Source organism: Puma concolor, chromosome B2 (assembly GCF_028749965.1).
Source record: "Puma concolor isolate L17-30 chromosome B2, mPumCon1.1.hap2, whole genome shotgun sequence".
Classification (NCBI taxonomy): domain Eukaryota; kingdom Metazoa; phylum Chordata; class Mammalia; order Carnivora; family Felidae; genus Puma; species Puma concolor.
This window is the reverse complement of record NC_141671.1, coordinates 63,466,077-63,483,470: the sequence shown is the minus strand read 5'-3', so window position 1 is coordinate 63,483,470 and position 17,394 is coordinate 63,466,077. Positions and strand designations below refer to the sequence as shown.

Here is a 17,394-nt window from a genome sequence, read left to right as displayed (position 1 = left end):
ACGGGCTGAGAATGATACCAGGTGTCACACGGCAAGAGCTTCGATGGTGATATGATGCAGTGATTAATCTCCCATAAATCTAAGGAAACTAAAAATATCTAACAGATTGTATACTTGGAAATTGTCTGTCCTTACTTTTGATGGGATCTTTTCCTCACCTAATTATGACATAGAACAAACACTGAAATCTTGAGGCTTTTTGCTTTTTTTACTTAGCATCTATATGATGGACATTGGAAGAAAACACAATTATTATTGTCATCGTGAAGATATTTACAAACTATTAAGTTCATTCAGTCTTGGGAGGGGCATTCACTTCCATAGCTGTCATAGCCATGATATGAATAGCAATGTTAGCAATAATTTCAGGATCATGATAATAGTGCTAGTGTTGGTGCTTCCCTTGTATATATACAAAGCAAATCCAACACCATGCCACCTCACGCATTGCAAACAGGGGAGTTTTTCTCCTAAACAATCTGATTCTGGAAATAGTTCATAATGTGTAGGAAGTGAAGGCCATTTAAAAAAAGGTCATATGACTGTTAGTATGCGTAACCCCTAATGTTTATAAAGTCAGCCTGCATTATATAACCATATTAGAGCAGAAAAGTCTTTTGAAGTTAGGTTCATTTCTTTTAGCCATTCAGTATCACTGCCACTTCTAAGCATGAAAAAATTAAGTGGATTAGAGTTGTAGTGGCTTTATCTTTGCAAAGCCTAGTGCAGAAGGGTAAGAGACAGTCTGATTAGCAGAGAAACATACAGTCAGAGCTAGAAGGGGACCAGAGTAGGGGGAAGACACATTGGGCAGGGTGAATAGCAGGTGTGGTGTGTAAAGTCAACTGTGCCCAGCTAAAATGCAGATACTGAGGGTGCATAGTATAGTCACCCACATATATTTGAAGACAAGAACAATGGCTATGGCACTTAGAAATCTGTGGCATAGATACTTGTAAATTTTTTAATATTGGAAACATTTGGGGAGAGATGTTCTTTCTTAACTAGTTTCCAATCATTAAATATGAATTCTAAGAGTTCATCATCATCATTCCAAAAATCTGCATGAAATTTCCATCAGCTCCAAGCTTTCTGCTACTACTATATTTTTTCTACTATTTTTGTGTAGGTGTATATGAGTGTGTGTCATGTAAGGGTAAACACAAATTTAAAATAAGAAGCTTAATTCTCCCTGCTGAAAATGAGACCCTCTCCCAGCCCCACATCTTTCATTCGCTTTCTTAAAGCATTTGCTTTTGAAAACTAATAATTGATAAATTCTTTCTCTGTCTCTTTGAAATGTATTTAAATGTTTTTAAAAAGCTAAATAGACTCTTACCAGCTTAAAGACCCAGGGATGTCTTTCAGAGAGAGACAGAGGTGATAACAAATAAGACAGGGCCTCTGTCTCAGTTTCTAGGTAAATGTAACTTCAGCAGGCACCTTGCTCTAAGCTGTAAAACTACCTTCATGAAGATAGAAAAAGTTTATTTTTTCTTTCTTTGGATAAAGCCAGTTAACTAGCAAGTGGTCACCCCAATTACCAGGTAAATTTGAGATGAACTATGTGTGACAAATGGAGTCCAACCTTTGTGCCACCAACCTGGAGTCTCATTTCCCACGTGGCTGCATTTGAAGGAATACCTTTTAGTAAAGCTACAAAATAGTTGTTTTTTTTTTAAGCTTCAAATAGTTACCTTTAAAAAGTCATTAAAGAGTATCACTACTGAAGAATTTAAAAATAAGGACATAGCTAACTCAAAATCACAAGTAAATAGATGGATTATGGATTCAGGATTTTCCATTGAAGAGAAGTTGTGCTACCATTCATTATTTGTTCAAGTCAGGACCTCACAATAAATAAAGTGGTCCAATGAATTGCAGTCTTGTTTTTAAAAGGGTATTATATATTTGTTCTAAATATAGCCATAATTAATAGTCTCCAGCATTCTGGAAGGATGTGCTTAGTCTCTGCAGCTGTATTCTAGGGAAAGACACTATTTCCTTACAGTGAGTGAATGAGGCTCTCCTCTAGAAGAAAGCCAAGGACAAATATATAATTCAAACTAGCAGAAAAAGATAAATTCAGGGTCTTAAACTAAGGAGTGATCTTTTTTTTTTTCCTATGGCCAGAAGCACAGAATTTGTACCTGATAATGAGCTAGACCCACACTGGACTATTTTTAGAGTCCCTATCATACAGGAATAAAGGGCATGCTTTGCTCCTGAAGGCCCAGAAGATGATTATAAGGGGAGAAAGGGATAGATGGCTCACTTGAATCTCAGTAAATATTCTTATTTTCAAGATCACATTGTTCTCTTGGAGTTAGCAAAAGTCAATCAGAAAACTTAAAGAATTCAAATAGTCAAATTAAATCTCCACAGTATTTTTAAAAACATGTTTATTTTCCCTTTCTTAACCTCTAACCCACTTATTTTTGTAATTTAGAAAAAAAGTGTTATTAACCACACATAAATCAGTATAGCAGAAATGGCTTTGAAAGGCATTTTAAAACACTAATTAAATCAATAGGGTCACTTGCTACACTGATCATGCATGGCAGAAATAGAAAAAAAGCAGAATACAAATTCTCTTATGATAACTCATTTTTACAACTCTTGGCTTTGAATCCAAATGCACATCTGCATGTCTGATCCAGACTCTACATAGTGCTATAGTAAATGTAAATGATTTTCCTTGTCAATACCCCCCAGTTTGGTTTGTAATATGTGCTTTTGGATTTGCTCTTTCTCCCATAGTCTGTAGATAGGACAGACTATGGTTGGTAAGGCATATAGTTATTATGTACTGATACCTCAATGTTACAAATTACTCAAACCTGTCCAGTGTTTTCACATTCATAATACTCATTCCATTAATTGTTAGGATAGAAGAGATCACTTATTTTCTCTAAAATTAGTATAACACAACCTAGGATGACTTCTAAGTGTCTAATCAAAGTCTCCTTTTATGTTCTGGGAACAGAAAACCATTAGTTTCTTCACATATTTAAAAAAAATTTTAACGCTTATTTATTATTGAGAGACAGAGAGACTCAGAGCGTGAGCAAGGGAGGGGTAGAGAGAACAGAGACACAGAAGGTGAAGTAGGCTCCAGGCTCTGAGCTGTCAGCACAGAGTCTGACGCGGGGCTCGAACTCACAAACTGTGAGATCATGACCTGAGCCAAAGTGGGTCGCCCAACAACTGAGCCACCCAGGCGGCCCTCTTCACATATTTTTAAAGCTTTCTTTAGCCAACTCTGTTTTAGGTTTTGAAACAGCTCCAATCTTACCTGTTGTGCATCCTCCCATTTTTCCTTGTTTTCTTCATCTAGAAGGTTGCTAACTATTTGAAAGAAGTTCTGCAAATTAAATTAGATAAAGGATTTAATGTTACATGAGAGAATACACTTTTCAAAAACAACCATTCGAACTGATTATGTGGTAAGGATGTACACTCTTTGCCGTATTGTTTCATGACCCTAACATATTCTAAAAGAGCTCGGAGGGCCATTTCTCAGCACCATACTTCTGGGATTTCTATGTAACTTCGCATATATACCTCAGAAGACAACAGAATAGGTAAATTACTTATGTTTACCTATAATTATTTCTTCCATTACAGTCTTTATATTGTATTCTGTCATACCATCAGATAATTATTCCTCACAAGTAAGTTTTCCTCCTTCGGCAGTGAAAATCCCTGTGTGTGTCTAGTTACAAGTTATCCAGTTAACTGTGAACCATGATTGCTAGTTCCACTGCTGTTTTGAAGAACACTGTAGTGAAGACACAGACTGTGGGCAAGGCTGAAGTGTGTGACAGGCTTCCTCATTTGGATCCGGCCTTGCCCTTCCGGGCTATTTTTCTTTGGCTTTTATCACTACGTACTACAAAGATCACATGGACTTTTCCAAGTACCTAGCAGATAGCACACAGTAAGTGCTCAAGAAATCCTAGCTATTTCAAATGATTATTCTTTATGCTACCTTTTGCCAGCAAGCCAAAATGGAAGAATTGGAAGACACCATAGCACGTTCCTATTCAAGCGCCAAATTCTTGCCATCACCTTTCTGGCCTAACTGCTGAAGACCTACTGGCTTTCCCTTGTCTAGCTGTACCCCCAGTGAGTTTGTGGTTTTCCCTTTCTGTGCAGAGAGGACATTTGGGCACTCGCTTTTTATTTCTCTCCTAAACAAGGGCAGAGACCAGGGCTCTGTTCAGTTCATCAATATTAGTGCCCATTTCACACGTGAGGGATCTCTCGCAGAGAGAGACCTCCCTGTCCTCCCACATGCACTGTGTCTTCTGAACACAGGAGCCAGGAGAGGAAGACCAGAGCGCCTGTTGAAAATGAATAGTGACTTGGGGTCACAGGAACCTTAGAAGTGCAAAGTCAAGCCATGACATTTATCTTAAGCTACACGGACAGTGGTCCCTTGGCTGTGTCTTCAGAGCCCATCTCTTATGCCTGCTTTGTATGTAATTTAGCAGGAGCACTGCCTCATACTGATACATCAGCTCAGGGCAGGACTCCCTTGAGGGGGAAATAATCGACATTTTTTTTTAGCCTTAGCAGCCTTCCTCTCTATTTGAATAAAGAGGTATTTATTCAAATTCCAAATAAAGTCACCTGGGTGTTTTTGTAAGAAAACAAAGCTGCTTCATTTCCTCTTCTCTTGTGTTTTGAAGCTGTGAGTATCTATATTTAAATGCCTTATTTGTGCTATTTATTTTAATAGTTCCTGGTAATCACATGGTTGAAACATGTTTCAAGTCATAACCTCTGCAAAAGTTACAGAATATTTTACGCAACTCTTGAGAAAAGTCTGCTTTAGACCTGTTTTCAATTCGTTTAACCTTTTTGTACTACCAGCCATTTTTTCCACTTAAAATTTCCTGGTTGGAGTGATAACATTTTAAGGGCTTAGTCCATTCAGCTGTAACTCTACCTATGGGCAGAAAGAATTAACCTTCCGAGTTCTCCCAATTGCCTATGGCTGGTTAACTCAGTAGGGGACATGGTGCTAATGAGGCAAAAGTTGCAGATTTCATCCCTGTACATGCCAGTTAGCTGTGCTGAGGTCCATGACCACAGTCTGTGTCCTGACCCCTGCCAGCTTTCACACAAATGCAGGCTGCTGCTAACAAGAGACACCAAAAGAACGGGAAGCAATTTGTGCAAATGCATCTCCATTTCTGAGAAAACATTTCACAAAGCATGTTTTACTGATAGTGGGTCAGTGACTCTGGGCTGTACATGATAGCCAGTGAGCACACACGATTCCTGGATCAAAGTGATCCACTTAGAGTTCAATCTTTTTTCCTAAATTGCCAAAGGGCATATATAAAAAACACAAATTACCAAAACATACATTCAACTGAACAAACAGAGAGTATAAGAAATGTTTTTGTATCACCTTCCAAGGCAATAAATTAGACTTTGCTAAATCAGGGTGGAAAAGTAGTACAGAATGAAGTTCTCCTTCTATCTCCCAGTCAATTGGATTGGAAATGATCCCTTGTGAGACCAGGCAGGGCACAGTGAGCTAAGCCTGAAAATCCAAGGAGGGAGAGGAGGGCGCTTACAGGCAGATTGTCTTTCTTATGTGCCAGTGTGTCCTTAGCACATACAATGCCTTGTCCTTGGCAGGTATTTAATGAAGTCTTAGCTTAAAGGAAATAATGAAGTCACACAGCCACTACATGTCAGCTTCTCTAACAAGGCTCGGGCATCATTCCTTTGAGCTGACCCTGCTCTAATCTACCAATTCACTTTGACATTTGCTCAAAGATCAGACTGATAGAACACAGCAGAATCAAACATAACAGTATTTTTTTTTTCAATGTTTATTTTTTTTTTTAATTTTTTTGGGACAGAGAGAGACAGAGCATGAACGGGGGAGGGGCAGAGAGAGAGGGAGACACAGAGTCGGAAACAGGCTCCAGGCTCTGAGCCATCAGCCCAGAGCCCGACGCGGGGCTCGAACTCACGGACCGCGAGATCGTGACCTGGCTGAAGTCGGACGCTTAACCGACTGCGCCACCCAGGCGCCCCCATAACAGTATTTTTTGAAAAGGGGATTCATAACATTTTAGGCCACTTGATTGAATTTTTGAAAAAAGTATGAAGCAACTTCCATGGCAGCAGATGCACTAGTCACTCGAGTTCTTTAGGAAATCTGCTAATTCTGGTAATCTCTCTTTTGGGGATTTACAGGTCAGGTCATTACGTGAGCTCCTGAGTTGGCATCTAATAGTAGGTTTGTGTTTTGTTTTGTTTTGTTTTTATCAGCCCTGATCTCTATGGCCTAGACTGTTCTGAAAAATTAAGTGTCCTTGGTCGAATCGAAGTTTGGAGTGTGAGCTGGGCAGACCAGGTTTAAAACTTTCCCAACACTTATTAACTGTGTGGTTGTAGGCTCATGTGGCCCATCTATGCTTTCTTTCCCTTACACATAAGATAGAGAGGATAATAGCTGCCTGCCAGAGCCATTGTGAAGCTTAGAGCTAATTCTTAGCACAGTATCTGACACATGGTAAGTGCTCAATATATGGTGCCTTTATGATTTTATTCCCTTCATGTTATCTTTTTTATGACCGGTGGCATGATTTGGATTTATGGCCACATTATGGTGAATATGCACCTATAATGCTGCTATAGACTTTCACAACCACTGGCGCTCTCTTCTCTCTTTTATAGCCTCTTTCTCTCCAAGCAGTATATAGAACACAGAAATTATTCATCACTAACTTCAGGGCCTATCGTTTGTTCTGGAGAAAACTCTCCTTCCTAAGAGATATGCTCTGCTCTGCTGGCGGGGGCGGTGGTGGGTGTCAGTATTGTTATTATTGGACACCTACTGTGTGAGAGGCATTGTGCAAATGTTTGTTGGACACAAAGGTCAGGGGACATAACTTTTCACATATTCCTTGCAGGATGTATTACGAAAATCAGTGCAGTAAATGTCTGTTATAAAGAGAAGCCATAAATGTTTCTGCCACATTCAAAGTGCAAATCCTAGGGGCGCCAGGGTGGCTCAGTCGGTTGAGCGTCCAACTTCAGCTGAGGTCATGATCTCACCCAGTCTGTGGGTTTGAGCCCCATGTACGGCTCTGTGCTGACAGCTCAGAGCCTGGAGCCTGCTTCAGATTCTGTGTCTCCCTCTCTCTCTGCCCCTCCCCTGCTCATGCTCTGTCTCTCTCTGTCAAAAATAAACATTAAAAAAAATTAAAAATTAAAAAAAAAATCAAAGTGCAAGTCCTAGATTTGGCCACATGAGACTAAAAGTTTATTTTATGGAAAGTGGTAAATAATTATTTGTTTTACATCTTATTGGCTTCTGCTTGACAAATTTCTCACGTACCATATAAAATTTTCTATAAATAAACTGAAGCACATCTGAGCATTTAACTTTTGCTGAATTCCATGTGGGAACAGAATTATAGATTAAGCTAGTGATCTGAGATATCTGAGCTCCAGGAAATGTGTTCTCCTCCTCTTAACCCATCAGCAAAATGCTTGGGCACTGAGAGACAAATACAAGCCCTAAGGAATATATTTAATAATGCAGAACTGAAAGTTTTAAGAAATCATGATGGTCCTGACTAGAAACATAGGAGGACCATAAAAAGGTTTATAGGTAAAACAAGGAGACAGGGACAAGACATTAGGATAAGGATGCACAGAACAGGATAGGCCATTGATTCCCTAATCTGGAGAGCTGCAAAGCCATGTATGATCTAGTCTCTTCTAATGGCTCTAACTCTACCTTAAGCTATCCTGCCTCACAGACTCTATATTCTAGGTTCATCAGATGTCTTCATGTATCCCAAACTCTTTTCTGTTTAGCCTCTGGACCTATATAATGTTGTTCCCTTTCTTTGCCTGCTCTATTTCCTGTTCTTCACTTGAATAACTCTTTCTTGTCCTTCACTTCTGCATTCGTATAAGAGGGCCTATCAGATCACCACCACTACCACTACACTACAAGATCTGCATCTTTTTTTCCTGATTTTAATCAGTGAACATTTTTATTTTTCATTTACCAATATCTTCATCATTCAAACTTGGCAAAAAATCCATGGACAAAAGAAACAACCAGTTCATAAAAGAAATCAACCATAAAAGTATGATGTAAAAGGAATGGTTATCTAAGGGGCTCTTGTTCTGTGTCCTGACAGTAGGTTTTCCTCAATACGGGGTGAATTTGTATGAGACTCTGGCTCCTCTCCACTTCTACATCCATGCATGAGTGACTCAGCAAAACTGCTATGCATTGACACAATGGTGGACAACTGCACTTCACCTTACCATAAAAGAGAGGATAGTAATGCAGGCAGTCATCTGGTTGTATAGCACCCACCCACAAAATATGCTGACTTATAGTTGCACTTGTAGTTTTGTTTTCAAGTATATCACCATTTTTAATTATGATGTACTTGCATGATGATCAGTTGAGAGCTTTTTCCTCTACCAGCCTATAATACAGTTGGGATTATTTCTATTTTGTTCACTCTTATGCCCCAGTGCACAGCGTAAGCATAAAAAATGTTAATACTCAAATATTTCAAATTGGTTGACTGTGTGCCTACTGTGTATAAGCAATGGGCTAGGCATTGAAAGAATTAAAAAAAAAAAAAAAACATAAATGGTCCCTACCTAATTTTCTGCCTCCTTTCCATTTCATCACCCTCCTCTGTCATAAATCGATGCAAGGAGCATCCTCACCATGTCCAGGGAAGGAGATATGACACTTATTTTTACAGATAAAAAAACTGGTTATCTTGAATAAATACGGGATCAAACTCTTCCCATTTAAAATGCATACTGAAGTCATGGGACCATCATAAGCACAGATATATACTTTTTAGAAGTTGTGGGGCCTAATTAATGGAGAGGAAGCAGCTGTCGATATTTCACCCTGGTCCTCAGGTTTAAATTCAGCAACAACCAATGAAGAAGCCTGCCCTTCCAAAAATACATCTCACTCTTTGGTAAACAGAGCAAACCCTCCCTCCTGCTACAGCTGCTACTATCCCACCCCTGGAAGAATGCATTTGGTCATAAAAGTGCTGCTTTGTTCAGCAAAAGAACGGGATAAAGAGTTATAAAAATATAACCCAGGCAGCAAAGCACAGGGGGCTTTGGTAAGGAAGAAGATTAGGGAAAGGAACATCAGCAGGTAGCTTTTTCGAAGCCCAAAAGAGCAATCATGAAGATCTAAAGTAGATATGAGAAAGGAACAGTGAGGGAAGACATGGAAAATACTTGAGAAACAGAATGCATCTACTTATTTTTTTATTGAACACCTACTATACACCTGACTGTGTTCTAAGTGCTTAGAATACCACAGTAAGCAAGGCATATGAAGGTTCCTACTCTCATGGAGCTTACACTGTAGTGGGTAGTGGAAGCCAATAAATAAATAAATAAACAAGATGACTTCAGGTGGTGATATAAAAATAAAATGGTTTATGGGAATAGAGAGTGCCTGGGCGGGGGAGGGGTGTGTGCGTGTTTATGCAAGGCTGCTTTGGGTTGAATGTTCAGCAGGAAACACCTTTCTAATGAGGTGACGTTTAAGCAGAGAACAACAGAATGTTAAGAAGGAGGTCACCATGGGAAGACCTGAGGAAGAGAGTCCCAAGAAAAAATGGGAAGAGAAAGTACAGCTGCCCTGGGTAGAGGGGACAGTCCAGGTAAGTTTTAATAAACAAAAAGCCATTACAAACTGGAGTAGTCTTAAACGGGGGGTGGGGGGGGGGTGGGAGGGGGTTGGATGGGGTGTAGGAGGGAGAATATTAACACAGAATGGAAAAGATAGGCAAAAGGTCTGATAAAGTGGGACCCTGATTCCAGGCTCTAGTTATATGACATGAGTTTCATGAGAAATAAAAAAAAATGTGACTTTGGCTGCTGAGTGGAAAACAAAGTGCCGAAGAGTGAGAAGGAAAATAAGGAGGTCAAAAAGTAGTCTGTCTTGCTTATTGAGGCAGAGATGATGGTAGCTTGGGTTAGGGAAGCAATATTACATGGTGACAGATAGCACAAGAGGGAAAGTACAGTATCAAAGATCAGTCTTTGGCTCCCTGCTCAGGCAATTTAGAATGATGATGCAGTTAGCCACGCTAAATACCAAAGAAGAAATGGCAGTGTTGCAAAAGAAGACAGTCAGCTTCATTTTGTTCAGTTTGGGTATGAAGAGTCTATAATACATCTACGAGAAGAGGACCAGCAGGCTGTTCTAACTACAAGTTGGAAACTTAAAAGGTAAACATTTGTGAATCATTAGTCCTAGTTGAAAACTGGGGGCTTTTGGGAATAAAAGAAAATAAGAAAAGATAACTAGGAATAGAGTGGAAGGGGAAGAAGTCAAGATTAAAACACTGGTGACAGACTAGAAAGGAAGAGGAATTAAGTAAGAAGGATGAGAGATAAGGAGGTAGGAAGAGAAGCAAGAGTAAAAGATGACAGAATCAAATAAATTCAGAAAGAAGATACTCTACTGGGGAGATTAATCTAGAGAAGACAGATGAAACATTTAATAAGGGTAAAAATCCAAAGAGGGTTCAAGGTGTAGCACAGTACATCTCATGTATTTTTTCAGCCTCTATGCACGTAGCCAGTGACATATGCATGTGGGATATACAAAACCATGAACACACCCAGATTATAGGTGAAGGCGTGGATAACGTGTCCAATTTCCTCTGATCTGGCTGTGACTCTACTTCTTAGTCTTCTATTCAAAAAAGCATACAGAAATGAAACTGAGTAACATCATCATACAAATAATCTCCAGTTTGTCATAATGTATTTTTTAAAAAACTAAACAACCCTTAAAGAGAATATTAACTATTTTTTATAACAGGTAAACAGACAAAATAACACAACTAATAAAATAACACAACTAAAGAGTCATGATACTGTGGTTTAAATCTTTTATCTACAATATTTACCTAAGCAGCACATCAACTGGCCACTGGCAATGAGAAACTATCAAGGTTTCAGGAAGGCAGGAGATTCTAACCAGGATGCCCCCTGGCAGTTTCTGGGGCCAAAATATATAGGGAATATGAGATAAGAAACTGAGCCACTGGAAAGCCAGGGGATGAACGGGGGACAAAAGGATTAGGGTGTCAAGGTCAACAGGTCAGTCGTGGGATCCACAGCAGTCTGGGTGACCTGACTTGGCAAGCTGTGATCAGAAGGTTCCTCCTGCCAGCAGAGCTGAACTCTCCCAGCATGACCGCTGCAATCTGCCAGATCTAGAGGAATATAACAGCAGGTTCCTGAAGCAAATATCCCTTAATGTTCACGAGTTTCAGGGGGAAAAAAAAGCCAAAATCTTAAAGAATGCCTTTGTTGTTTTTTTTTTTTTTCTTCTTTAAGTCACACATCTCACAGAAACTCTGACTCATTTTGAAAACTACATCAGAACATTGTTCCAGGAACACTGGCTGTCTTTCACACTAATCTCGTTGCTCTGCCATGATGTAAAACAGTTTGGCCTGTGGAGTTTCTGAATAGCTTGGATGGGCAATTTTTTACACAATGCTACCAGTCTTTCTGGGCCAAGTTTAGGATCCAGTGCTCTAGCAAGAGGTAGAAGGGAGGGGATGCTTTGAGGTGCAGTGGATGGGGGAGGCTAAGGGGAAAGAATCCATCCAAATTTCAGTGCTTTCAGGCATGAGATTGGCACTACTCTATGATCCTTGTTTAAAAAGGAAAGGTGAGGGGCTCCTGGGTGCCTCAGTTGGTTAAGCATATGACTCGTGGTTTCAGCTCAGGTCATGATCTTGCGGTTGCTGGGATGGAGCCCTGTATTGGGCTCTGTGCTGTCAGGTTCTCTCTCTCTTCTCTCTCTTCCTGTCTCTCTCTCTGCCACTACCCCCCACCAAATAAATAAATAACCTTTATAAATAGGAAAGGTGAAAAAGTTAATGATACAAATATGATAAAATATGCTAAGTATTATTAACCAGCGGTAGTCTGGTAGAGCAGCCAAAATTATACAAATATAACTCTGTGGTGAAATCATCCTCAGATCCAGACAGGGGCTGCTTCTTAAGAAGCCCAAATTTGGGCAGGCCCAGCTGATACATCAAAGGACCAGTGTGTGTAAGATGCATGCACATATCCTGAGTTTATCCCTGGCAACTCTATAGGTGGCCGCCACAGTAGGTTCTGTCCTGGTGTAAGATCCTGGCACATGCCTCTGCTAAAGGGAAATTCTCAGAGTCTGTCAAGATTCCCCATTATGGGCTGATCATGTCCACCCCAGATCTGTATGTTGAAGCTCTAACCCCCAGCAGTGTCTCAGAATGTCTCTATATTTAGAGACAGAACATTTCAAGAGGTAATTAAGTTATAATGAGGCTGTTAGGGTGGACCTTAATCCAATCTGATGAAAGTCCTTATAAGAAGAGGAAATCAGGACACACAGAGATATTAGCAGCCTGCACACACAGAGGAAAAGGCTCTGTGAGGTCACAGTGAGAAGGCAGCAATATGCAAGTTGAGGAGACAGGCCTCAGGAGAAACCAAACATGCCAACCGCTTGATCTTGGATTTCCAATCTACGAACTGTAAGAAAATAAAGTTCTATTACTTAAGTCCCCCACTCTGTGGTATTTGTTATGGCAGCCCTAGAAAACTAATACGTTCCCCAATAATTTTTTAAAAGAAAAATCTTTGGTAATAAAAGGAATCACAATAGGAAAATGCCTGTACCTTGTGCTAATGCAAATCTCAGTATTTTCTTAACTGCAAGGGAAATAATGAGAAATTCTGATGGGATAAAACTATTTATCAGATGTTTTATTGCGTTTTTGAAACCCAACCGGAATCATTTATTTCATTACATGGCATTTGCTAATTGGTAGGCAGTACTACACATACTCTGGAAACTTCTTTGCCTCTCTTCCTCTTCCCACCTGATTGTTGCACAGACTTTGCACTCTCCTGTGGAGATGGTGAGTTTCCCTCAGCCAGCAGCCACCTTCTAAAGTTTGTTCTTGGTGGGATTTAATCACGTTGACTTGTGAAGCAAGAGTTGTTGCTTAATATCTCACCCATTTAAGGAAATTATTTGGTGTTGAATTTCTTATTTTCACCTTTATAATAAGGGCAGGGTTTAAATACTACCTAGAAAGAGCTGTTAGTTCTACAGGGCTCCCTTTGCCACGCACCATAGGAAATCCTCTCAGGCTGTTAAGCATTGAAAATAGTAGCCGTTTATGACTTGGAGTGATTGTCAGCTGGCAGTTGTGGTCCTGTTCACAACTTGGTTCCCACTGAGCTAGAAATCCTGGTTATTGATGAAAGCCACTTTCTACATCCACCTGCTCTCTATCTTTCAAATGGCCTTGCAATGTCGACTTTAAGGACTAATGCTTCATTTCTGACTCCTATTTTCCTTGACACATTCTCTGCCCTTCTCCTCTGTGATAAGTGATTAAAAAGTACCCATACTTCCTAGGTGGTGCCACAAGAAACATCTGACCTTCCTTTCTTTGCAAGAGAGAGACCAAAGTACACAGGTGTACTGGCAACCCATACCTGTGATCCAGAGATACTTCAGGTTTTTGCTCCATCAGAATTTCACCTTCTCAGATAATAAAGGTAGCTACATTCCTTGAGCTTTTACTATGTGCCATGTACTACGTAAGTTTTACATATATAATTTAACTATGAGGTAGGTGATATTACCCCATATGATGGAAGAGAAAATTAAGTCATAGAGAGGTCAAATAACTTGTCTAGCATCCTATAGCTTGTAAGTGTCAGAGCTGTGACCTGAGGTCCAGGATTCTGCCTCCAGGGCAGGCACTCTTAATCATCACACTCTAATGCCTTCCCTAACTCCCCTACTTATGTTCAAGGAAACTATTAATATTTATGATTGCACAAAGTTCTTTGAGCAAAGGATTTCAAGGCACCAGGTTGTGCCTTGAATGCTAAAGCTGTGTCATGATTTCAACCCTAAGAGTCTTTGCTGGATATTATTTAGTCAAAAGAATTTGATTATTTGCACAGATGAGGCTTATCAGTACATGATAGTATTATATTATCATAGTAATAGTTGCTTCCACATTTATCAATCTAGTCTTTTGTATGCAAAAGGTAAAAGTGTCTCACACTGAAACCATGGGAGAAACAATGCCCAAGATCTCACTGGGTGACCTGCCACTGTTGATGGGCAGCATGAAGCAGGCCCACAGTGTAGCATACATGTTTGCTCATCAAGAGTTTTAGAAGAGAAGATGTTTGACTAATCTGAAATAACTAACTCTACTTTCCATTTAATTCCTTGGTCACTTAACTCTGAAAATTGTATTTACAATATGGTTTGCATTTAAGAAAGAGACTGGAAGCTGAGGTTTGAGCTCTCTGTTTCATCTCAATAATTGGGAAATACATTTCTGAAGCCTAGGGGATGTGTTAGATAAACAAGTGACTTTCAGACATTAAGTGGTGACCTGATAGAGGGTTGTGACCAACTTTTCATAACAAAAAAGAAAAAAGAACAGAAAATTCCTGAGTGCATCACACACACTAAAGGTAAATATTATTTTGTAAAACCCCGGTTTTCAATTATATATGGAAGTGAACTGTGTATCCCACGGTGGGTCACCGTGGGTCACCGTCAAAAGAATTTGCAAAACACTGATTTAGATCAACAGAAGTTTTGTTAGGAAACAGATGCCTGGATAGAGATCAGTCCATGCTTTCAGTGAGTTTGAGGGTCACAACACATGATGAGTTTTTGTGGATGCCTCCATTCTTTCCAAGATTTTCCTTCTTTATTCCCCAAATATAAATTATCTCAAGGGCCTCCCTTTCTTTCCATTAAAAGATTACTCGTCCTTTTCTGACCCACTGTCATTAAAGCACGTTTTCTTCTTTCCTCACTTCTAGATCACTGCTGTAGCCTCTCCATGGTGTTCTTTCCCCCAATCTTCCTCTGTTCACTAATTCACCTTATCTACCTCTGCCAGATCATCTTTCCAAAAATATCACTTATAAAGAATCAAGTCCAAACCCTTCTCTGGCCTTGACTCTTCTGTCCTTATGATCTGCATTTTCCAACATACAACCTGTTTTCTAGAAACCTTGATCTTTTGAACGTGCCACACTCATGCCGTTTCTATGCCTTTGTTTACACAGTTTGATGACTGTCTCTGTGCTAAGCTTATTTCTCCAATTCTATTTCAAGTCCTAAATCTCCCACAAATTATCTTCTTACTGCTGCACTCCAGATCTCTATGTTTCTAGAACTTCTAGAAATGAAACATACTATACTTATATCTCTCTTCTTCATCACTATAGGCTACTCTCATTCATAAGGTTTTTTTTTCTTCCCCATTCCATGATATTGTAAGTGGCTTGAGAACAAGGCCCATCTTTTACTTTTATGTTAAGAGTTATAATACTAGAAATAATGGAATTATGGAGTACATATGTAATCTGCCAGAAAATTTACAAATTTTTTTTGCACGGATTATTATGTATTTAACCTGTATTATTGATAAGCTTCACAACAACCCTGGAAAACAGTTACTGTCAATCTTCTTTTTTCATGGATTCCATATTTGCAAATCAACTACTTGCTAAAATGTATTCGTAACCCCAAAATCAAAACTCATAGTTCTTTTATGGTCATTCACAGACATGTATAGAGTGGGAAAAATTTGGGTCACCCAATGCACATGTAACCAGCTGAGGTCAAACATAGCAATGCTCTGACTTTTTGTTTCAGTCCACATACTACAAACAAGTTCCTTTTTATGGCCAATTTAATCCCCAAGTTGGTTTTGTTTGTTTGTTTCATTGTTTTTAATGCTTTTTGTTGGTGATTTCATGGTTTGAAATGTTCCCCAGCACAGTGCTGAAGGACTATCTAGTATTCCTAAACTCAAGAAGACCATCATGTGCCTTAGAGAGAAAATGTATGTATTAGGAAAACTTTTTCTGGCATGAGTTATAGTTTCTTAGCTGTGAGTTCAATGTTAATGGTTAATAATTAAAAATTATGTCTTTTAGGGTGTCTGGGCGGTTCAGTTAAGCATTCGACTTTGGCTCAGGTCATCATGAGCTTGGCAGTTCAGGAGTTTGAGCCCCATATTGGGCTCTCTGCTGTCAGCTCAGAGCCCGCTTCAGATCCTCTTCTGTCCCCCCCACCTCTACCTCTCCCCCTCTCTCTCTGTTTCTATCTCCCTCTCTCCCAAAAATAAACAAGCATTTAAAAAATTATGTCTTTTAACAGTAACACACATAAAACAAGGTCATGCACTAACTGGTTGGTGAAAATGGTATAAACAGATTCTCAAAGGAATTTCATCCTGTATTTTCCATAGGAGTAAATCGTTCATTATTCATTAACTCAGTGTTTTATGCAACTTTATATAACTGCCATGAATAATGAGATTAGACCATATTACTATTTCTTCTTTATTTCTTATTTTGATATGAATAAATGAGGTAGAGAAATATTAAGTTATATGTTTGAAGGCACCAAGATAGTTATTAGACAAGCTGGAATTTTAACTTGTATATGACTTATTTAATTCTGCCAAGCCTTAAAGTTCCAGTGTGTGCATTGCAAACTCAATCCTCTACTGATAGAATGAGACTCACTACACATTTTCCCAGGGGCTAAAAAATAAGTTAATGGACATGCTTTCCACTCTTTTTCTTTCTCTCTCTAAATTGGATGTTCTGAGTTGTATGTGTGTGTGTGTGTCTGTGTGTGTGTGTGTCTGTGTGTGTGAACAATGTAAATTTCCCTAATATTATTATGTTATTCCCTTATTAATTCCTTCAACAAATATTGGAACCTCTACTATGCTTCAAGACATAATAGTCTTTCAACAAGCTTAAACTCTACTGCTGAAAAAAAGCACTGGAAACAAATAAACAGAATATTATGAGAGCTGTTACAATGTTATGTGAGAGATATACTATAAGCAGAGATATTTACAAGGTTTCAAGAGGCCAAACAATTAGGAAAAATTTGAATTATGCTTGGGATTTGATGAGAAGACTTTTGAGTAGAAGGGAGTTTTGAGCTGGATCTGGAAGAAACTTGCATCAGAATTGGAAGCAGGAAGGATAAACTACATAGAGGATGAACATAGTGAGACAGAGATATGGCAAAGCACCAGGGTTCGGAAAAGAACGTCTGGAGGGAAAAGACTTTTGGAATATCTTTTTCTACCAGTGTCCAAAAATAAAACTACTACCATGCTTTATAATTCCAAAACATACAAACACACTTTGCTGTTTCCCCAACTCTAACAGGTTGTAGCTACTCTATCTCATGCTCATCAATGCATCAAATCAATCTTGTGGTGAATCCAGCATTACTAGGCATTTTAACTAAAATGTCTT

At 39.2% G+C, this 17,394-nt stretch overlaps 1 protein-coding gene across 4 annotated transcripts in view; it reads right to left on the bottom strand.

Moving 5' to 3' along the window:
* The window catches only part of ADGRB3 (adhesion G protein-coupled receptor B3), a 731,624-nt gene that overhangs the window by 346,954 nt on the left and 367,276 nt on the right, over positions 1-17,394 (bottom strand). For all 4 annotated transcript variants that reach the window (XM_086707169.1, XM_086707168.1, XM_086707167.1 and 1 more), the window contains one exon: positions 3,296-3,364. In XM_086707169.1, coding sequence (XP_086563295.1) covers positions 3,296-3,364 — 69 coding nt within the window. The remainder of the gene's footprint in view (positions 1-3,295; positions 3,365-17,394) is intronic.